Here is a 23,265-nt window from a genome sequence, read left to right as displayed (position 1 = left end):
ATCCCATAGCTGAGTGTCGGCATTGTACTGCGCATGCGTGGGCACCATTTTCCCTTAGTTTAGGAAAGAGGATGCAATGCAGACGGCTCTGTATGCACAGACGCGAAACGTGTCAAAGAGGAGCCCCTGCAAGCCGTTGACGTCTAGCCGCCGGATCACGGAAGTCTGGCGGCCACCCTATGATACCAGTTGGTTAGTTCGTATTTCATGCAATTGTCATTATATTGCTCCTGTTTTACACTGCATTTTTGTACGTTTTTTGGATTTCATCCCTGGTTTGAACGCATTTCCCGTTTATGCGTTTGGTATTAATAGTGTTACCCAGAGTTGGACTCATCATCTTATACATTTTATGAATTTGATATGGTCATTACGCACTTATTACCATAGTGTGTGAATTGTATATGGTAAAAACGCACTCATCATATATGTGCGTTTTTCATGTAATTAGTCTGTTGTTTACATATTTATTCATCAATTTTAGTGCTGCGCTACCATTTTTTACAAGTACTATGTCACGTTTTGCCTCGGGATCAAATACTTATTTTACTCACTGAACTGCAACTCAACTTATAAAATTTTTATCATGTGTTTTTTTTCTGGATTTTTTTTTTTTTTCTGGATTTTTCTCTATCATTTAAAATACACCTATGAAAAAACTTACTGACCCTTCATTTCTATGTAAGTGGGAAAACTTACAAAATCAGCAGGGGATCAAATAATTATTTTCCCCGCTGTATATGTGCATTGTGGTGACAACCACACGGTATGTTAATGAGTGATAAAACTTTGGTATTAACGCATATTATTATAAGCGTATTAGTTGCATAGTGATGATTGATAAGCTTTAAAATAATTAATTTCACAATACAGACCGCTGTGGTTTACACCAACAGGCGTCTGATATAATAGTCCATTTACTCCTAACGTTAAGGCCACTTGTGATGTCACAGTAGCATGTTTTTCTATTGAGTAATGCATAAACAAAGTCAGGCATCTAGATTCAAAACACGCTTTTTCCACCCACACTCAGCACTGACGCAAGCAAGACAAATGAGGCTCCAAGATATTATTACAGCACTGCAACTATTACTAAAAAGATAATAAAAGATTGAAATAATATCTCAGTTTCCTAGTTCATCTTCCACGGTGCAAAGTCTAACTTCACATCAATATACCAACTAAATTAGAGATAAATCAAAATAAAAAAAAAATCATACTTTACAGATAATCAGATTCTGAACATTCATTCTGTGAATTGATTTGACATGGTAATGTTCTAAATTTATAATATCATCTATTTAAAAATAACTGGTCAAGATTTGGCTTTTTCAAGAATGTGAATATTCAGTCTTTGATTATTACAATACACTTGCGTAATAAAGCTCATCTCTGGGCAAATGAAAAACCTGCCGTCCATCCTCCCATCCACCTTGCTCCCTTCCATTCACAGATTTTTTTGCTTTCCTGAATCTTCTGTCATGTGCCCCTTGATGGTGCCAATTCTCTGAGCATAGATTGGTTATCCAGAGCTGGAGTCGGTGCTTGCCATCACCTGGTCCCCTTGTTCTAATGTCATCACAATGCCACAGTCTTTTGGAGTCAGAAGACCCTGACAGCTGGTTGGACGTGTCCATATCACCCAGGCAGCAATGTGGATACCAGAAGAAAAACCCTCCAATTCTGCAATTTAGAACAGCCATTTTCAACCAGGGTTCCTCCACAGATTGCTAGGGGTTCATTGAGCTGTGGCTATTTGATCTTCCATCTGATGATGCTTGGATAAATTTGGGTTCAACGCTACTTGAAAGAGCTAGTGGCATGACATGAATGATCTTTTTAGCTATCTATATTAGTCGCACTCTGACTACCACTGTAAGGGTTGCATTCTTCCTACTGACTACTAATGTGAACAGTATTTTTGCCACTGACTCCAGTGAAGTTAGATAGGAGACTAGGGACCCAGTATGTCATGTGACCAAATATTTAGGTAAGCAAAAGAGGCATTTAGCTTAGCTTTTCTTTTATTGCTGCTGGGACACTTTATAAAGAGTGGGGGGTTATTTGGGAAGATCCCTGGATGAAGTTAATCTTTAAAGATATATACACTTCTCAAAAAAATTAAAGGAACACTTTTTAATCAGTGTATAGCATCAAGTCAATTAAACTCCTGGGATATTGAAATGGTCAGTTAAGTAGCAGAGAGGGTTGTTAATCAGTTTCAGCTGCTTTGGTGTTAATGAAATTAACAACAGGTACACTAGAAGGGCAACAATGAGATGACCCCCAAAACAGGAATGGCTTTACAGGTGGAGGCCACTGACATATTTTCCCTACTCATATTTTCTGACTGTTTTTCATTAGTTTTGCATTTGGCTAGGGTCAGTGTCACTACTGGTAACATGAGGCGTTACCTGGACCCTACAAATGTTGCACAGGCAGTCCAACTCCTCCAGGATGGCACATCAACACTTGCCATTGCCAGAAGGTTTGCTGTGTCTCCCAGCACAGTTTCAAGGGCATGGAGGAGATACAAGGAGACAGGCAGTTCCACTAGGAGAGCTGGACAGGGCCATAGAAGGTCTGGAACCCATCAGCAGGACCAGTATCTATTCCTTTGTGCAAGGAGGAACAAGATGAGAACAGCCAGAGCCCTACAAAATTACCTCCAGCAGGCCGCCGGTGTTGATGTCTCTGACCAAACAATCAGAAACAGACTTCAGGCCTAAGGGCCTGAAGTCCTCTTGTGTGCCCTGTGCTCGCTGCCCAGCACCTTAGAGCTCAATTGGTATTTGCCTTTGAACACCAGAATTGGCGGGTCCGCCACTGGTGCCCTGTGCTTTTCACAAATGAGAACAGGTTCACCCTAAGCACATGTGACAGACGTCAAAGGGTCTGGAGAAGCTGTGGAGAATGTTATGCTGCCTGTAACATCGTTCAGCGTGACCGTTTTGGTGGTGGGTCAGTGATGGTCTGGTGAAGCATATCTATGGAGGGATGCACAGACCTCTACAGGATAGACAATGGCACCCTGACTGCCATTAGGTATTGGAATGAAGTCCTTGGACCCATTGTCAGACCCTACACTGGTGCAGTGGGTCCTGGAATCCTCCTTGTGCATGACAATGCCTGGCCTCATGTGATGAGAGCATGCAGGCAGTTTCTGGAGGATAGGCGGTGGTAGTGTCAGGTGCCGGTGATGTTCTGTTCAGGCTGTGTCATTCCAACTTGGTCAGCGGAAGTCTGTGGGACTTACAAGTAGTTTTGCCAAATCAGTGGTGAATTTAGCGGACACTTGACATATTGCATAATCTGCTTTTGGAGGAGAGGAGAGAGTGGCCTTGGAACTTATCTATTATCAATCACAGTTTCATCTTAAGGAGAGGTGTTCATTTCATTAACACAGTCGGTTCACTGGGATAGTCCCAAAAGCGTGTATGACCTCTAGAGATAGATGGTCATTGGATGACAGAGAGGGGTTTATTTACTAAACCTGGAGAGTCCACAATCAGACTCCCTTCTGCATAGAAACCAATCAGCTTCCAGGTTTCATTGCCAAAGCTTCATTGAACAAGCTGAGGTTAGAAGCTGATTGGTTTCTATGCAGAAGGGAGTCTGATTTTGGACTCTCCAGCTTTAGTAAATAAACCCTAGAGTGTCAGTCCATGTGGGGCACTATTTTTTGAGCACAGTGGAGCACCTGTCATGTGATTTGGAGATATACAATCAATACACTAAAGTTGAATACTGGCACTTTGCACCTATTTCACTGGTGTGGGACTGAATTATATTGAACTTTATTTTGATTATATAAATTGTTTATGCACATAATATGCATGGTCCATACAGTTATACATTCAAGTTTTGTGCATCCACGTTCACAATTTAGGACTGCTGCAGCTTTCATTTAGAATATTTCATTCACCCATAAGTGCAATAGCACATTTTTTTACACTAAATTCAATTGAACACCTCTGGGATATCATGTTTCGGTCCACCAGATACCGCCAGGTTGCACCTCAGACTCCAGGAGCTCATTGATGCCCTGGTCTAGATCTGGGAGGAAATACCCCAGGAGACCATCCATCGTCTCATTAGGAGCATGCCAACGCATTACTTAATTCTTAATTCCCCCCTACACACACACACACACACACTTACTGCCACATATTCACGCATGCCAAGCTGCATGGTACTGCAGCAATTTAAAAAATTTAAAAAACAGTCAAACACTTCTTTCCCTGAGTATTTGTGGGTAGGGCAGGCCCACTGAAAAAAAGGTGCTGTCTACATGCAGAACTAAGGTCCCGATAGCGTGAACCTAGCTTTATTCCAGCATAATTGTTTACCCCATAAAGAATGAATAAAAATGCACATATATATTATTGGTTATTGACACATAACTTTCTAACATCTGGAATATACAGTTTATGTTGCATAACAACTACACGTAAACATTACCACAGGTTATCAATACCTTTTTGGAAACCAACAGTATACATTGGATACATAGAACAGAAATGATAAGTGGTTCTTCAACAGGTTTCACGATAAGCTTCATCAGGAAGACATGCTCAGTAGAAAGTATGTGTTGCACCAGCCAATCCAGAAATTTAGGAGACACCACCATTCACAAGCCTACAAAGGCCACCCATCAAACCCATGAGGTTACTTTGGGACCATAGGGGGGAAGAAATATGAAACACACTGGCCTGCAGATGAAAAGGAAATCACAGTTCTTCACAGATGTTCTTATGGATCTGGAGAGATGACACCAATGTGGGAAAGGGGGCTTTTCAAAGAGATGGGTGAGTACACTGTTACCAAATAAGTAAAATGGACCTAAAATTGTAATAAAAAATTATTCCCTGAGTCTGTACTACACCTCTGCGTCCACTGACCTCAACCAGTTTTACCTCTGGTAACGATTACATATAGCTGTAAAACAACATACTGTATATAATCTAGATGGTATTGTTAAAAAGTGATGTGCCCATAACCCCATTATAGATGTACATTTGTGTTGATTTTTAATGGAGTGAACAATAATGCTGAAATAAAGTAATTTTTAACTGTAATTAATTGTTCTGATATTTTTTCACCATTTGATTGTACATATTCTTCCCAACTGAAAGGCATTAAACGGTTTTAAACTGAAGGGCATTTACCATTACTAAATATAACTAATATACTGTATGCTGTACAGGATTTGACCCATATCTACCCATTATTCCATGCTAACTAGAATAACAGTTTATGCAGAGCAAGGCAGGATAAACTCCTACTGCAACATAGAAAATGGACAGTTTCCCTTACAGAGCCTACAGCACTGCATCTTCCTATGACACTGCCCTGCCTCCAGTTTACCTATGCTCACTGAACTATGAATGAGTCCTGCCTATGTCACCCTCCAAATGTTGGACTGGTATTAAACAATAGAGCCCCCATATGTCTCATTATGCACCCATGTGTCTTATCTGTAGTTACTTTTTAGATGTAAATATTTCCATTTTAGTGTGCTATACCCAGGGCCCCATTTAATTTGGTCTACTAATAGGTAATAGCGTCAATGGTGGTGGAGATATAGGCCAGCAATGGCCACCCATGCCCAACTTATATTGTATTGCACTTGCGACCATGCAGATAGAACAAGCGGAGAGGTACTATATGTAGCTAGAACTACAGTGACTTTTCTTCATGTATACCCACAGCTTGGCCATGTGACATCACCAAACACAGGATATACTTGTATAGGGAATCAATGAGGTACACTCAGGGAACTTAGTATAGCACACCTTCAGCCATAGCCTTGAACAAAGCACAGGTCAAAGTATAAGGGGTCTTCAAAAAGTGTCCACAAGTTTATATATATAAAATGAAGTGCAAAAATATTTTGAGGAACCCCTGTATATCTAAAGCCAGTTTTGGAAATAGTGGGGAAGGGTTAAAAGCCCTGTCAAGTTTAATTATTTTTGCCATTTGTGTCCCGTTCAGACTTCATACAGACACATCAGGAAGTGAGGGGAAAGCTCTCTCTCTTAGACAGTTGTTACCACAAAAAAGTGTCTCCATTGATAGACGTACCTCTATTCCTGTTTCATTTTGGATTTTCTCTCGCTTTCAGTCCCATTGACAATGGCCACCAGGAAAGACAGTAAATCATTTTAATTACATTTCACTGCCGGATGTTGGGCTTTGAGTAACTTTCACACTGGCTGCTCTTCCCTACATTTTGCTGCAATTCACAACATAGGAAAAGGGCATAGACAGAAAAACACTTTGCTTTCAACCAGATCTGTTCCAACCAAGAAGCTGAATTGCATTGGAAAAGGGAAAATTACTGCATGCTGCATGTATTTCACTTCATTTGCCTTTCAGGTCAATTAAATGGGATCCATCCAAATGCAGCACAGCCATGGGAAACCAAATGGCAATCCGCACACCATATGCTTTTCACCTGCTGAGATGCAGAATTTGAATAATGTTACAACGAGGTTTTGCAGAATGCAAGGGCTCTACTGGGGCCGCATACTGTACTATTAAACTGCCCTAGTCCTTTATGTAAGCCTGTTTGAACACAGCCTTGGTGCCAGCAGTTTACTTTCTATTCTCTGCATATGTATTCATTTCCTCCTGTACCAGGTCTTTCTGTGATGTTATATTTAATGGTGTGATATACTCTATGAAGACAGTCTGCGAATATCAGTACATTTCAAAGTAACTTTATAACTATTGTAATAAAGGAAATAAAAATTCAACTAAAAATCTAAAAAAAAAAAGTAAAACTATCCTTTTTGGATATAGTAAGGGAGGGTTTTACCCCATCAGTTTTTTCCCATTGGGGAGATTTCATGTACCATAGCCAAAACACTCTCTTCAAAACTAAAAAAAATGCCTTTAGTTATACTTTAATATGTTCAGGCAAATCTTTATTTTTTTTTTAATTTTATTTTATTGTTGAGAACTCTTGTCTGGTTTTAATGCTGCCTAGGGCTCAGTCAGAGAGAGTTGCCTTTACTTCCTTACCAGAAGACAATGAATCCACCATACAGGAAATCAGGGTAAATCTCCAACAGCAGCATAGACAGAAATAAAAAGGACTTTTAGTTCAATGTGGACGGCTAGAACTTCTGTTGACTTCTTATTTGCTGTCTGTGTTCCTGTTACAGATTTTCCCTCACTACCTATCTGGTAAAACCACTGACACCAGAAGAGAAATGAAGGCAAATCTTTCTAATGGATCCCGAGAAACAGGGTTTCAAATCCTACATTTTTATATGAAATAAAATGTTTTGGCTAGACGTACATTTTATAGGCAGTCCCTGGGTTACGAACAAGATAGGGTCTGTAGGTTTGTTCTTAAGTCAACTTTGTATGGAAGCTGGAACAGACACATTTTTTAAGTGTAGCCCCAGCCAAAAAAAAATTTCTAATGATTAATAGTTTTTTTGGATAGCATAGGGAATGGTTCACACCCCTGTAATGTTGGTTTTGCTGTCTGTGCCCCTGTTCAGAAGATTTCACCTCACTTTCTCTCCCTGTGACAATTGGATTTCGAAAATTTTGGGTTGTTGTGGAAACAAGGATTGGTGATATACCTTCAGCGGAGACACCTTTTCCCAGGATAACTCTTACAGGAGTAACTTTTCCGTCCTAGGGGTAGTTTTCCTCTCACTTTCTGTTTCTCCCTCCGTTCGTAAGTACGAGTCCTCCGTAACTTAAATGCACGTAACTCGGGGACTGCCTGTAAAGAAAAACCTTGCTCCTAACTGATCAACCTGTGCCAGGCTGATGCAGTATTTGGCAGAAGGGGAAAGCAGAGTACTCCATAGAAAGATGTGGAAGGTAACTGGGGAGGGGGGGGGGGTTAGGCCAGGCAGGTGCATAGCAAATAATGACCAGCCTGATCAAGGCCCCACCAGTCATTCATATCCAAAAGTATGCTGCCTGACCCTATGGGGGCATTATTTACAGTTATCCTTTACAACATTACTCAGAATGCACTGCTCTGTTCACTCCCTACCATGTATTTCCTATTGTCCAGGATTCCGGAAGGCATATTACTCTCTCCGCCCCCAGAACAGGCACAACAAGTTGGGTTTGGGCAACTTAGCTAAATTGCCCAGTCAAAGTAAATTCTCTATATACTCCTATGAAGAAATCTCTAGACTAAAAGGTGTAAAGTCACACTGCATCATGTGCTCTCTTGAGGATATCATCATAGGAATATCGCCAAAAAAGCAGCAAACAATGTCTGTGACACCAATACCTTGGCTGAAATAACTAATTTACAGCAATACTGGAAGTATTCGGAAGGACCTCTCCACCTGGATTTTAGGTAATAATTATGACCTAGAAGGGGGTCAAATAGTGCCCTGACTGCACTAAAAACAGGTTCTTTTCTGGGACAATGCTCTACGAAGAATGTACTAACATGAACATTTCTTTATGCCTAAAACAACTAATCAGAATCCTTGTGTTATACTCACACTGTGTATAAATAACAGCTGGAAATTGACTGGTGGCTATAAGCAAGATCAAATTTACAGACACACCACTTTTCATACATACGCCTTTAGATTTTTCAACAAATAAATGCATTTATAAACAGAATATTCAATAAAAGAAGATAGAAAAACCTACCATTGCTTGTTGTTATGATGTCAAGGCAGCCTATTGCAACATGCAAAAAGGATAAAAAGAATACTTAAAGTTCTTTTAACCACAGCCATGTAGAGTAGACACCAAACAAAAATGGCCAACGACCAACAGTACTCCACTGACAATAGACCACTGTGTACTACAGGAGAGGGACCACAAACACAGACAAGCACAACAATGACAGATAAGATGCAACAAAACTATCACAAGTGGAAACGGAAAAAATAAATAGTATACACACAATGCGTGATGCTTAATTCTCCCACTAGTTTCATATTATGGACTGTCACTCCAAATGGTATGTTGCAGGTATCAGCACACTCAAATGTTGATGCAAAAATGGTTTGATATTCAAATTGGTGAGGATATTATGAAGATCTAAAGGGATAGTACATATGGCATTAAATACTGTATACAAAGTGTCAAAAAAGGGCAGTATACAAAAATGGCAGCATACAATGTGTAATACATCCAACACAATGTCATGCAATAAATAAACATAAAAAACATAGTAGCCACAATTTTGCAAAGGTCAGGCAGATGTAAAAAAAATCAAAGGGGGCTAAGTACCCTAGAAACATCAAATATTGGACCTAATCTTTTGTGCTTAGACCCATTTCTTAAGCAGGACCTTCTTAGAAAAGGAGTCTAAGCATCCCAAATTGTTGGATATTGGACTTACCGTAATTCTTTGTCACATCTGCCTGAATTTTGTATCTGTTGTGGCCACTATCTTTGATATTTTGATATAGATAGTTATTTCAAGACATTAGGGTTGATTTACTAAAGCTGGAACGTACAAATTCTGGTGCAGCTCTGAACAGAAACCAATCAGCTTTGAGTTTTATTTTGTCAAAGCTCAAGTTAGAAGCTAATTGGCTACCATGTAAAACTTCACCAAATTTTGCACTCTCCAGTTTTAGTAAATCAACCCCACTGGATGTATTGTGTATTTAATGTTGCCTACTGCACTGTATGTATTATCCTTTTAGAGCTTTACTACTTATACTACTTTACTACTAATATCTTTACTACTTTTAATAAAATATTTTCCACATTAAAACGTTGGTGTTTATGGTATATTTATTGTATCTAATAGGGGGTGGGGTGGGATGGCTCCTTGAGTCTAGTTAAGCAACCCTGTATTTCTTTGTACTATATACTCCTTTATGAAGGTATGAGAGATACAATCTTTAAAACCAACATTGGAAGACGGGTACAGATAGGGAGAACTGACAGTGATTTGTGTAGCATTGCTAGCAGGTAAATCTGAAACATACAGATGCCATGGTGAAGGCAGGTGGTTCTTGTACACCATTATGACTCAAATCTGAGCTGTGAGCAGAATGATTACAGAAGGTCTATAGAGATGACAAAAGGGTGTGATAATGATAAAAGACTCGCTAAGGTTTTGAAAACCCTGCCTAGCACTTTACTACAATGGAAGAAAATTCAAAAAATGATTTCCTAAATGCATTTGAAGGCTCATATAACACTGGTGAGGTGTTGCCAGTGGTAGAATATACCAGGGCACAGCTGCCACTTTACCTAATAAAACCCACTTGATGGGTAAATTGCTGCAGAATTTTGGTCACTATCGAGAGAGCAATAATGTGTACAGAAAAAGAAAAACACAAGCTATGAGAAAGTGGAAATTATATTCTGACATAAATCCCTTCTACTAAAGAACTCTTAGTGCATAGTATACTTTTTACTTCAATTCCAGTACAATTCCAGTAGAACTATAGGCAAAACTTTTTTTTCATCTTGGATAGAGCAAGGGAGGGTTATAACCCCTATCAGATTTTTTTCCCATTGCAGAGATTACCCTTTACTTCCTGTCCCATAGCCAAACAGGAGTGAAAGGAAATCCCTACAAATGAAAAGAATCCCTTGGGGACCCCCAGGTCACCACAACTAGTCTCCCCATTAAAAGATGTATCCTCTATTATTTTTCTGGGGACAACCCAAAATTTGGGATTTATCTTTTACTTTCACTTTCAATAATAATGGTACACAGGACAAGTAGAGAGGGTGAATTTCCTTAATGGGGGCACAGACAGCAATAAAAACTGAGAAGCTTTCTAACCCCCCTCCACTCTATCCAGAACTAATAAAACATGTTTTGCCTTTAGTTATACTTTAGAGTTGGAAAAATTATTCACGTCTCGACTTGGCCATGACTATGCTTTTAATGTCAGTCATGAGAAACAAAGATGCTGGGAGACTTCCCACATCTGCATATTTGCACAAGTTTGGTGACTCTCTAGGTATGTATTTAAGACACTGGGTGAATATAATAGGTAGGTATCCAGCATATTAAAAGATTCCAGCAAATGCAGCCTCTTTTTTAAGGCAGCAATTCTCAACCGGGGTTCAATGAAAGGTCCCCAGGGGTTCCATGGCGATCTACCTGTCATTTGCAGGCAGCTGACAGGTAGATCGCATGGACACACATGCAGGGAAGAGGCTGACATACTACTGGCTGTAGCATGTTAATCCCCACCGGCCCCTCCTCCCCTCCTGTCCATCCCGGGTGCTTGTATGTGACAGCATCTGGGATGGACAGGAAAGGAGAAGGGGAGGAGAGGCTAGGGGGGGAACAAGGCGCCACTGGGGGACTGCTGAAAGCTGCCTCTGAAGGAAGCCAGTATGGTAGTGTGCCCTGCTGTGCCCCCCACACTATGCCCAACAGTCTGTCACAAGCAATGTACCCTGTCCAATGTAAAGTGCCCTGTCCCATACAATGTACCCTGTCCAATGTAAAGTGCCCTGTCCCATACAATGTGCCCAGTCCAATGTAAAGTGCCCTGTCCCCTACAATGTGCCCAGTCCAATGTAATGTGCCCTGTCCCAAGTATTGTGCTCTGTCCCATGTAAAGTGCCCGGTCCCATACAATGTGCCCAGTCCAATGTAAAGAGCCCTGTCCCATGTAATGTGCTCTGTCCCATGTAATGTCCCCTGTGCCCTGCCTCATACAATGTGCCCAGTCCAATGTAATGTGCCTTGTCCCAAGTAATGTGCTCTGTGCCCTGTCCCATGTAAAGTGCCCTGTCCCATACAATGTGCCCAGTCCAATTCCAAAGAGCCCTGTCCCATGTAATGTGCTCTGTCCCATGTAATGTTCCCTGTGCCCTGCCTCATACAATGTGCCCAGTCCAATGTAATGTGCCTTGTCCCAAGTAATGTGCTCTGTGCCCTGTCCCATGTAATGTGCCCTGTCCCATACAATGTGTCCAGTCCAATGTAATGTGCACTGTCCCAAGTAATGTGCTCTGTCCCATGTAATGTGCCCTGTCCCATACAATGTGCCCAGTCCAATGTAATGTGCACTGTCCCAAGTAATGTGCTCTGTCCCATGTAATGTGCCCTGTCCAAAGTAATGTGCTCTGTCCTATGTAATGTGCTCTGTCCCATGTAAAGAGCCCTGTCCCACATAATGTGCCCATCCAATGTAATGTGCCCTGTCCCAAGTAATGTGCCCTGTCCCATGTAAAGTGTCCTGTTCCATACAATGTGTCCAGTCCAATGTAATGTGCTCTGTCCCAAGTAATGTGCTCTGTCCTATGTAATGTGCCTTGTCCCATGTAATGTGCCATGTGCCCTGTTCCATGTAATGTGCCCTGTATCATACAATGTGCCCTGTCCCAAGTAATGTGCTCTGTCCTGTGTAATGTGCCCTGTCCAATGTAAAGAGCTCTGTTCCATGTAATGTGCTCTGTGCCCTGTCCCATGTAATGTGTCCTGTCCCAAGTAATGTGCTATGTCCCATACAATGTGCTCTGTCCTATGTAATGTGCCCTGTCTCATGTAATGTGCCCTGTCCCAAGTAATGTGCCCTGTCCCAAGTAATGTGCCCTGTCTCATGTAATGTGTCCTATTCCATACAATGTGTCCAGTCCAATGTAATGTGCTCTGTCCCAAGTAATGTGCTCTGTCCTATGTAATGTGCCCTGTCCCATGTAATGTGCCATGTGCCCTGTTCCATGTAATGTGCCCTGTATCATACAATGTGCCCTGTCCCAAGTAATGTGCTCTGTCCTGTGTAATTTGCCCTGTCCAATGTAAAGAGCTCTGTTCCATGGTAATGTGCTCTGTGCCCTGTCCCATGTAATGTGTCCTGTCCCAAGTAATGTGCTATGTCCCATACAATGTGCTCTGTCCCAAGTAATGTGCCCTGTCTCATGTAATGTGCCCTGTCCCATACAATGTGCCCTGTCCCAAGTAATGTGCCCTGTCCCATGTAAAGTGTCTGTTCCATACAATGTGTCCAGTCCAATGTAATGTGCTCTGTCCCAAGTAATGTGCTCTGTCCTATGTAATGTGCCCTGTCCCATGTAAAGAGCCCTGTCCCATAGAATGTGCCCTGCTCTTGTTTATTGGGCCCTGTTCCACATAATGTTCCCTGCTTCCATGTAATGTGCCCTGCCTCCCCCTCATGTAGTGTACCATCCTGAGTCCCTGTGCCCAGGCCCGCAATACCTCCCCCCCCCCCCCCCCCCGCACACACACACACACGCTGTTTATCCCAAGATAGACCCAGAATGCCAGAATGGAGCATCTCTGCAGAAAAGCATACGTTTCCCATTAAATAGGTACATTTTAATATTATTCTTTTTGTTTAATGCTATTTCTAAAAATAATTGGTGTTATTATCAACAGCTCGCTGATCATACAAAGTTCCATGAGCTGTAGACGTGAACAATTATTTCAGGGTTCCCCGAGATCTCAAACATTTTGCCAGGGGTTCCTCAAAAGTAAGAAGGTTGAGAAACACTGCTTTAGGTTATACCTTTTACCTTCACTATGAATTGAAGATGCTCCTGGCCACCTCTAATGTTAAATTCACATATTTGTGGTGTGGTACCGCAAGGTAAAATGTTAACGAATGGGCACATGTTGCTTTGTGGTGCCCTGCAATTCATTCTAAGTAGTGCCTAATGCACATTAACAGCCCACACTAGTACACCTGCATTTTAGAACACCACAATGCACAGAAATGAATGCTCTTGTGTGTTGGGATGTGCTGCAATGGAAAAAATTCTGCAGGTGCAATTTTTATGCCTTGCAATGCATGACAGACATTATATGACAGACCATTCAAAATGTGCATAACAGAAATATGAATGGACCTTAAAGGAGCTTGGTTTTAAGTAAAATGTTCATGGCAAGGCAGGCAAAACACACCCAAGAGATTGAAGGCCAGTAAAGATAACCCATCATACCAGCATTTTGGTACCAAGAACAACCAGCAGTCCAAGATTTATAGTGAAAGTTACTCCTATAAAGTGGTAGTAAACTCTCGTTTTCTATTTTTACCTACAGGCAAGTTTATAATAAGCTTACCTGTAGAGAAAATTAATATTTCCTAAATGTGCACCATTTAGTAGATATTCCATAGAGCAGCAGCCGGTGACATTACCAGTGCATGTGCTCTGAAGGAAAGGCATACCCATACTGTTCCTTCAGAGCTGTGTGCCGCAGCTCGGCCATTCAAGCAGACGCAGCCCGCGAACCCGGAAGGAAGATGGAAGCCCTGTCAGTGGTAACAATGCGCCGCTGTAGGGCTTTCATCTAAGGCAAGTCTTTCATAATGTGCTAGTATGCAATGCATACTAGCACATTATGATTTTCCCTGATATGTCCTCATGCACACTGAACATTTTTCCAGCTGCTGTTTTTGGCTTTGATGTATTTTTCTACAGCCAGTAATCTCCCCAGCATGTTATCCTATGCATCCATGCACACATAGACTGTAATCAATGTTTTTTTGGCTGGAAAAACAGAACTAATGGGTTTCTGGAGGAGTTTTTTAGCTGTAAAAACGCTCAAATGCTGAAAAATGCGGTAAAACGTGGTAAATCGCGGCAAACCAGCCTTTTTGGACTTTAACCAAAAAAGGTTATTTTTGGTAAAAAACAAACTCTAAAAAACACTAAAAACCGCAAACATGAAAAAACGCGGCTAAACACTCTTACAAAAATGCTAAAAAACGCTGAAAAACTTAAGTTTTTAATGTGGCTTTACACAGCTAACGTTACCAGCATTATTAAAATGCCCCGTGTGCATGGAGCCTAAGAAGGAGGGTTCTATTCTCCTGCTTAGTGAAGTATGCTACACACCAGGTCTTGATCACATTAAAGTATATCTAAACCCAAAAACAAAAAGGTACCATATGGCAATTTAACAGTCTTTAGTTATGCTAACTGCATTCATTTTTCTTTTTCAGTCTTTTTTTAAATTTAATTTGCTGATCTTGCCAGCAGCACACCTTCTGTCCTAGGGTGACAACACTCACTCAATGTACTCTCTCTATGGAGGAGGACCACTGTCATCCTAGGAAAGGACTATAGAACACCTCTATTTCTCTTGTTCTGCATAACATGGGTGGGGGGTTGTAGTTCATGGAAGAGAGGGCTGAAAACATTGAGATTTCATTTCAATGCACAGGAAGGTATAAGGACACTGGTTTATTGATATGTTTAAGAAGTATTTTCTGTACTTGAAGAAAATGTACTTTGTCTATAAAAGAAAACTAATGCAGCCACCACATCTAAGGACTTGTAAGATGCAATTTATTACATTTTTGTTTGCTGTTGGGTTTAGACACTCTTTAACATACTTTAAAATAATTTGACTGGCAACTGTGGACAGCAGTTGACCAATTCTTTTACATTTGCTTTCGGTGCTAAATATTCTTGTACCATTTTCTGTGTAACACCTGCCTCACATACTGATACAGTGAAGGAAATAAGTATTTGATCCCCTGCTGATTTGGAATGTTTGCCCACTCACAAAGAAATGATCACTCTAAAAATCGAATGGTAGGTGTATTGTAACACTGAGAGACAGAATAGTAACAAAAAATTCAAAAGAAATGCATGTCTAACAATTTATGCACTGATTTGCATGTTCATGGGGGAAATAAGTATTTGATCCCCTTCACAAAACATGACTTAGTACTTGTTGGCAAATCCCTTGTTGGCAATCGCAGAGGTCAGACGTTTCCTGTAGTTGGCCACCAGGTTTGCACACATCTCAGGAGGGATTTTGGCCCACTCCTCTTGGTAGATCCTCTCACCCAAGATTTGACAGTACATTGCCCCGCCTATTGTTCCTTTGACGCAGTGCAGTTGTCCTGTCCCCTTAGCAGAAAAACACCCCCAAAGCAGAATGTTTCCACCACCATGTTTGACAGTTGGGATGGTGTTCTTGGGGTCATAGGCAGCATTCCTCCTCCTCCAAACACGGCGAGTTGAGTTGATGCCACAGAGCTCGATTTTGGTCTCATCTGACCACAACACTTTCAACCAGTCCTCCTCTGCATCATTCAGATGTTCAGTGGTAAACTTCAGACGGGCCTGGACATGTGCTTTCTTGAGCAGAGGGCAATGCAATGTAATGTGTTACCAATTGTTTTCTTGGTGACTGTGGTCCCAGCTGCCTGGAGATCATTGATAAGATCCTCTCGTGTATTTCTGGGATGATTCCTCACTGTTCTCATGAAAATTGACACTCCACGAAGTGAGATCTTGCATGGTGCACCAGACTTAGGGAGACTAACAATTGTTTTGTGTTTCTTCCATTTGCGAATTATTGCACCAACTGTAGTCACCTTCTCACCAAACTGCTTGGCGATAGTTTGGTAGCCTAGTCCAGCCTTGTGCAGGTCTACAATATTGTCCCTGACATCCTTGGACAACTCTTTGGTCTTTGCCATGGTGGAGATTTTGGAATCTGATTGTTGATTGCTCCTGTGGACAGGTGTCTTTTATACAGGTAACAAAATAAGATTAGCAGTACTCCCTTTAAGAGACTGCTTCTAATCTCAACTTGTTACCTGTATGAAAGACACCTGGTAGCCAGAAATCCTGCTGAATGATAGAGGATCAAATACGTATTTCCCTCATGAACATGCAAATCAGTGCATAATTTGTTAGACATGCATTTCTTTTGATTTTTTTTGTTGCTATTCTGTCTCTCAGTGTTACAATACACCTGTTATGATCCGCCAGATGGTGCCTCAGGCTGCCAACTGACAGACCTACCCAGAGCGTGGGGTCTAAGTCCGGGCTGTGCTTTCACCAGGGCCCCTGATGGTGGGGATGGACTTGTAACAGACCCGGGCCAGGTCACGACCTCCGAGCAGGCCCACCAGTGGCAGAGGAAGCCTCCGGGGACGTATGCAGGTACCGGGAGAGCCAGATGTGAAGAGGATGGCGGCCCTAGCAGGATGGTAACAGACCGTGGTCCCGTGGGGGTAAGCGGGGTACCGAATCGGCGGGCAAAGAGTAGTCAGGTCACACGCAGGATCAGCAGGGTAAGTCAGTCCGCAGAATGGTCAGACAAGCCAGGGGTCAGAATAGGAGAAGGCAGAGTAGTCAGGGCAATCCGGGTCAAATCACAGGAGAAGGCAGCGTAGTCAGGGCAATCCAGGTCAAATCACAGGAGAAGGCAGCGTAGTCAGGGCAATCAGGGTCACTAGAATGGATACAGGAACTCAGGATCACAGATAGACCTTGCGGCAATCTGTGGCAGTGCAGGGCATCTTTAAATAGTGCGCCCTGCACTGTCATTGGCCGGCCAGGACGCACCACCGGCTGTCATTGGACGCCTGAGGCGCGACCTCGGCTCCTACTGCGCATGCGCGGCGTCCTGTCAGCTGCAGCTCGCCGGGACCTAGTGCCTCTGTCCCGGCGTGATCTGCCGACAGTGCGCATGCGCGGGGAGAGAAGCCGCGATCCCTGACCCTGGAGCCGCGATCCCTGACATTGCCCCCCCCCCATGGGCACCCTCCGGGAGCCTCACTGATCTCTCCACCGCGGGTGACTACGAAAGAATTCCCGGATGAGCCTGGGTGCGTGAATGTTCTGGGTGGGTTCCCATGAGTTCTCCTCAGGGCAATAACCCTTCCATTTTATCAGGAACTGTGTCTGGCCCCCCCTCTTTCGGCAACTGAGGATAGTCTCCACTTCATATTCCTCCTGTTCACCTATGGTGACTGCCTCGGGAGGTCCGGATTCACGGTCCGGGAAGGGATCTGGTCTGGATGGTTTCAGGAGAGACACATGGAACACAGGATATATCTTGAAGGTTCGCGGAAGCTCGAGTTCGTAGGCCACCTCGTCGACTACTCGTTTAACCGGAAACGGGCCAATGTACTTAGGTCCTAGCTTCCTCGAAGGACACAGCATCTTCAAGTTGGTCGTAGCCAGCCAAACCTGATCCCCCGGTTGAAGCAGTAACTCTCCTCTTCTTTTCCTGTCGAACGCCCTTTTACTGTCCTCTTGGGCTTTTGCGATGGCCTCCTGAATCGTTTTGTTATTGACAGAAAAGAAGTTCAAGATGTCTTGAGACGCAGGTACCGGATTTTCAGGCATCAGATCAGGGAGGAATGTGGGATGATAACCGTAATTGGAAAAGAACGGGGATTGTCCCGTAGCTGAGTGATTCGAGTTGTTGTATGAAAATTCCACGGAAGGCAACAACGTCAGCCAGTCATCCTGAAGGTAGGATGTGTAGCATCTTAGGTACTGTTCTAGCGTTTGGTTGGTCCTCTCTGTTTGGCCGTTGGTCTGAGGATGGTAAGCGGATGAAAGCGACAGCTTGATTCCCAGCGCTTTACATAAGGCGTTCCAGAACCTGGAGGTGAACTGGACTCCCCGATTTGACACTATATCTTCTGGGACCCCATGAAGCCTCACTACTTCCTTAATGAAGATCCGTGCCGTTTCTGGTGCCGATGGGGTCTTTTCCAGGGGTAAGAAATGTGCCATCTTTGAGAAGCGGTCGACGATCACCATTATTGCTGTGTAGCCTTGGGATGGTGGGAGTTCGACCACAAAATCCATGGCTATCATTTGCCAGGCCCGCTTGGGTATAGGCAATGGACGTAACAATCCCCATGCCCTGCTCCTGGAGGGCTTGTTCCTTTGGCAGGTGGGACAGGTTTGGACGTAACGCTCGCAGTCCTTGATCATGTCTGGCCACCAGAACGAGCGCTGTAGTAGTTCCAGAGTTTTCGTAACCCCGAAGTGACCCGCCATTGGATGGTCATGGCAGTGCCCCAGGACCAAGGTTCGAACTTCTTCTAGGACCATGATCCGGTCTTCCTTCCAAAATAGCCCACCGCGGTTCTGGAGAGGTGACCCAGACGGAACTGGCAGTCTTACAGAAGCATTGAGAAGTCTGGAGCGAAGTTCCGTTTGTAGAGCGAGGAAGCTTCCGGAAGGTAAGATGGTGTCAGGTAACACTGCATCGTCGGGGTCCTCAAACATGCGGGACAGAGCGTCTGGTTTTGTATTCTTAGAATCGGGTCGGTACGTTATATGGAATATAAACCGAGAAAAGAAAAGAGCCCATCTCGCCTGGCGAGGTCTCAGTCGTTTTGCCGTTCTTAAATATTCGAGGTTTTTGTGATCTGTGAATATTAGGATTGGGTGTGTGGCTCCTTCCAGTAAATACCTCCATTCTTCTAGAGCGGATTTAATAGCCAGGAGCTCCCGATCTCCAATGTCATAGTTTCGTTCCGCCGGCGTCAGCTTCCTGGAGAAGAACGCCACAGGATGCAGTAGTTCCTTGGTACCATTCCTTTGGGACAGAACCGCTCCTACCACGTTTTCGGAGGCGTCCACTTCCAAAACATATGGGAGAGAAGAATCCGGATGGCAGAGAATGGGAGCAGAGGTGAACAATTTCTTGAGCTTTTCGAATGCCGTCTGAGCTTCGGGAGTCCACTTAAAGCGGACCCCTTGTTTCGTCAGTTGCGTGATTGGGGAGACCAGACCGGAGAAGTTCCTAACAAACTTTCTATAAAAGTTAGAAAAGCCGATGAAACGCTGTACCCCCTTTTTATCGGGGTGACTTTCTGGGAATCCATCGCGACCCCCGCAGAAGAGAGAACCAGTCCCAAGAACGTGATTTCGCGCTGTTCGAAACAGCACTTTTCTGCCTTGGCGTATAGCCCGTGTTGACGCAACCGTTCTAACACCCGTAACACGTGACTTCGATGAACCTCCAGTGAGGGAGAAAAAATTAGGATGTCATCCAAATAAACCAACACGAAAACATCGAGGAAATCACGAAAGACATCGTTGATAAAATGTTGGAAGGTGGCCGGTGCGTTACAGAGCCCGAACGGCATCACCAAATACTCAAAGTGACCGAATCTCGTACGGAAAGCCGTCTTCCACTCATCCCCCTCCCTGATACGAACAAGGTTATATGCCCCCCGCAGGTCTAATGTAGTGAATATCATTGCGGACCTCAATCTCTGGAGGAGCTCGGGGACTAGGGGTAAGGGATAGCGATTCTTTACCGTTATTTTATTCAGATCACGGTAGTCTATGCAGGGCCGTAACGACTTGTCCTTCTTTTCTACGAAGAACAACCCGGCCCCGGCTGGGGATGTGGATGGGCGAATAAATCCCTTCCGAAGGTTTTTGTCAATATATTCCCTCAGTACTCCCGATTCCATTTCTGATAAAGGAAGATACGGCCATACGAGATTTCAGATCCGGGTAGGAGGTCTATGGGGCAATCGTATGAACGGTGCGGAGGAAGAATGTCAGCTCCTCGCTTACTGAAAAGTCATGGTAGGCCGGAGGAATAACCTGGGATAGATCGGTATCGCCATCCAAGCACAGGAGGAACCGGGGAACCACGGATCCTGTGACGTGGCAGTGACTCAGACAGTAAGGTGACCGAAATTGAACTGTTCCCTTTTCCCAGTCAATCTGGGGGTTATGGGCCTGCAGCCAAGGGAGCCCCAGAATGACTGGAAAAAGGGGGGATGCGATGGCATCCAAAAGGAGGAACTCCTGGAGATGGTCTGCCATCGTGGTAAAAATGGGAGGTGTCTCCTGGTCCACCACCCCTGATTTTATACTGGACCCATCTGCCAAGAAGATGTTGAACCCCCTTTCTTTGGTCTGGAGAGGGATTTTTTGCCGGTGGGCAAAAGTCAGATCGATGAAACAACTACATGCTCCTGAGTCAACGATTGCGGTCACCGACAATGTTCCTCCGGGGAGCTGTAAAGACACAGGTATGGCCAGGTAACTTGACTGATCACCCCTTCCTGCAGGTAAAGTAAAAGAAAAGGAAGCGGACTTACTCATTTTTGCAGGACAGGAGCGCACCTGGTGACCAGCTTCCCCGCAGTACAGACATAGGTTCTGTGATCGTCTCCTCTGACGTTCCTCGACCGATAAGTGGGAACGGGCCAGTCCCAGTTGCATGGGTTCCGGGGTGTCCCCTGGTTCCGCGTTTCGGGTATGGTTCCCTGGGGCTGGAGCTGTTTCTCTCGGTGGAATCCATGCCACCCTTTGACCCTGGCTGCTCCTTTCCAGCCGACGTTCCCTTAGTCTATGGTCAATTTGAATGGCCAACTCAATCAGTTTTTCCAGGGAGTCAGGTAGGCCTACTCGTGCTAGTTCATCTTTGAGAGACTCAGACAGCCCGATGCGGCACTGGTGACATAATGCCGCATCGTTCCATCTGGTATCTCCCATGCAACGCCTAAAATCGGACGCGTACTCTTCGGCAGCCCGGCGGCCTTGCCGTAGAGAGCATAGGGTAGCCTCTGCGGAAGCAGCCCGCTGAGGGTCGTCATACAACACAGCCATGGCCTGAAAGAACTCGGTCACGGAATCAAGATGGGGATCGTGCTTCTCCATCAGACGGTGAGCCCAATCCTGGGGCTCATCCTGAAGGAGAGAGACTATAAACCCCACCTTGACGGTCTCGGTGGTGAACGTGCGGGGCTGCAAGTCAAAATACAGGGTGCAGGCCTTCCGGAAGGCTCGGAAGCGGCTTCGGTCTCCACGGAATCGTTCCGGCAGGGGAACGCGGGGTTCAGGAGCTAGGGGCGCGGCAACTGCTCCGGATGCCGGGGTAGAGGGAGATTCTGCAGTTGGAGGACTCTGAGCAGGGGGAGTCAGGGTGGCTAACGACTCCATGCGGTCCTCAAGTCGGGCGCAGCGACTGTGGAAATTCTGGAAAGCTTGGGTCAAAGTTGCAAGGTGCTGGCAAATATCCTCTAGGGACGCCGGTCCACTTCCTGGCTCTGTCATGGCCGCAAGGTACTGTTATGATCCGTCAGGTGGTGCCTCAGGCTGCCAACTGACAGACCTACCCAGAGTGTGGGGTCTAAGCCCGGGATGTGCTTTCACCAGGGCCCCTGATGGTGGGGATGGACTTGTAACAGACCCGGGCCAGGTCACGACCTCCGAGCAGGCCCACCAGTGGCAGAGGAAGCCTCCGGGGACGTATGCAGGTACCGGGAGAGCCAGATGTGAAGAGGATGGCGGCCCTAGCAGGATGGTAACGGACCGTGGTCCCGTGGGGGTAAGCGGGGTACCGAATCGGCGGGCAAAGAGTAGTCAGGTCACACGCAGGATCAGCAGGGTAAGTCAGTCCGCAGAATGGTCAGACAAGCCAGGGGTCAGAATAGGAGAAGGCAGAGTAGTCAGGGCAATCCGGGTCAAATCACAGGAGAAGGCAGCGTAGTCAGGGTCCCTAGAACGGATACAGGAACTCAGGATCACAGATAGACCTTGCGGCAATCTGTGGCAGTGCAGGGCATCTTTAAATAGTGCGCCCTGCACTGTCATTGGCCGGCCAGGACGCGCCCCCGGCTGTCATTGGACGCCTGAGGCGCGCCCGCGGCTCCTACTGCGCATGCGCGGCGTCCTGTCAGCCGCGGCTCGCCGGGACCTAGTGCCTGTGTCCTGGCGTGATCTGCCGCCAGTGCGCATGCGCGGGGAGAGAAGCTGCGATCCCTGACCCTGGAGCCGCGATCCCTGACAACACCTACCATTCGATTTTTAGACTTATTTTTTTGGTAGTGGGCAAACATTCAAAATCATCAAATACTTATTTCCTCCACTGTATGAGAAAGTGAATGATCTTGAACATAGATCACTAAGAAACAGTGATGGATAAGGTGAGTTGATAGATGTTCAACTGGTACTACAGTGTTGGATTTGGTAAACAATTGTTCTTTCAAGGAACATGACATATGAAATATCTAGATGCCAGGTGCCAGATCAAATAAATCTGCTACATAACTCTTCTTACCTTTCTGCAAGATAACCGGAAAAATTCTAAAGGGCCATTCACCTCTCATATAAACTGATCTTCCTGGCCTGGAAATTATAAATTAAATTTTTAGAAAAAAAAGGATACCTACTGTGAACTAATGTGAACTAATTTGGAACAAAACCTCAGTGCCTCAGCCACATGATATTCTGGACTCAGAATAATGCTAATTAGAGAGGACAAATATGGAGTGTACATATAATTCTTATATATATATATATATATATATATATATATATATATATATATATATAGAAACAAATCTTTTAAAGTACTCTAAGGCTGTTTTCACACTGATCCATTTTTCTTCTGCTTTTGCGTTAAAAAAAGCGTAAAAAAAAGTGACCATGTAATCCTATAGAACTCTTCACACTGATTCATTGCGGGTCCTCCGTGCTTTTTAAAATCCCGCTTGCTACATTTTTGGTGCAGGTTTGGTGTGGAAAAAAAATGCACCAAATACACACCTCCCCATTGAAATACATGGAAAACACAGTAAAAAC

The 23,265-nt window shown here is 44.3% G+C and overlaps 1 protein-coding gene across 4 annotated transcripts in view; it reads right to left on the bottom strand.

Moving 5' to 3' along the window:
- The window catches only part of PPP2R2C (protein phosphatase 2 regulatory subunit Bgamma), a 236,908-nt gene that overhangs the window by 139,715 nt on the left and 73,928 nt on the right, over positions 1-23,265 (bottom strand). For 2 of the 4 annotated variants that reach the window (XM_089691602.1, XM_089691600.1), the window contains one exon: positions 8,644-8,673. The exons of the other annotated variants lie outside the window; for them this stretch is intronic. In XM_089691602.1, coding sequence (XP_089547728.1) covers positions 8,644-8,673 — 30 coding nt within the window. The remainder of the gene's footprint in view (positions 1-8,643; positions 8,674-23,265) is intronic. 4 annotated transcript variants of the gene reach the window in all.

Source organism: Staurois parvus, unplaced genomic scaffold (assembly GCF_062004578.1).
Source record: "Staurois parvus isolate SC_StPar_1 unplaced genomic scaffold, SC_StPar_1.0 ptg000564l, whole genome shotgun sequence".
In the NCBI taxonomy this organism is placed as follows: Eukaryota; Metazoa; Chordata; class Amphibia; order Anura; family Ranidae; genus Staurois; species Staurois parvus.
This window is presented reverse-complemented; position numbering and strand designations above follow the sequence as displayed.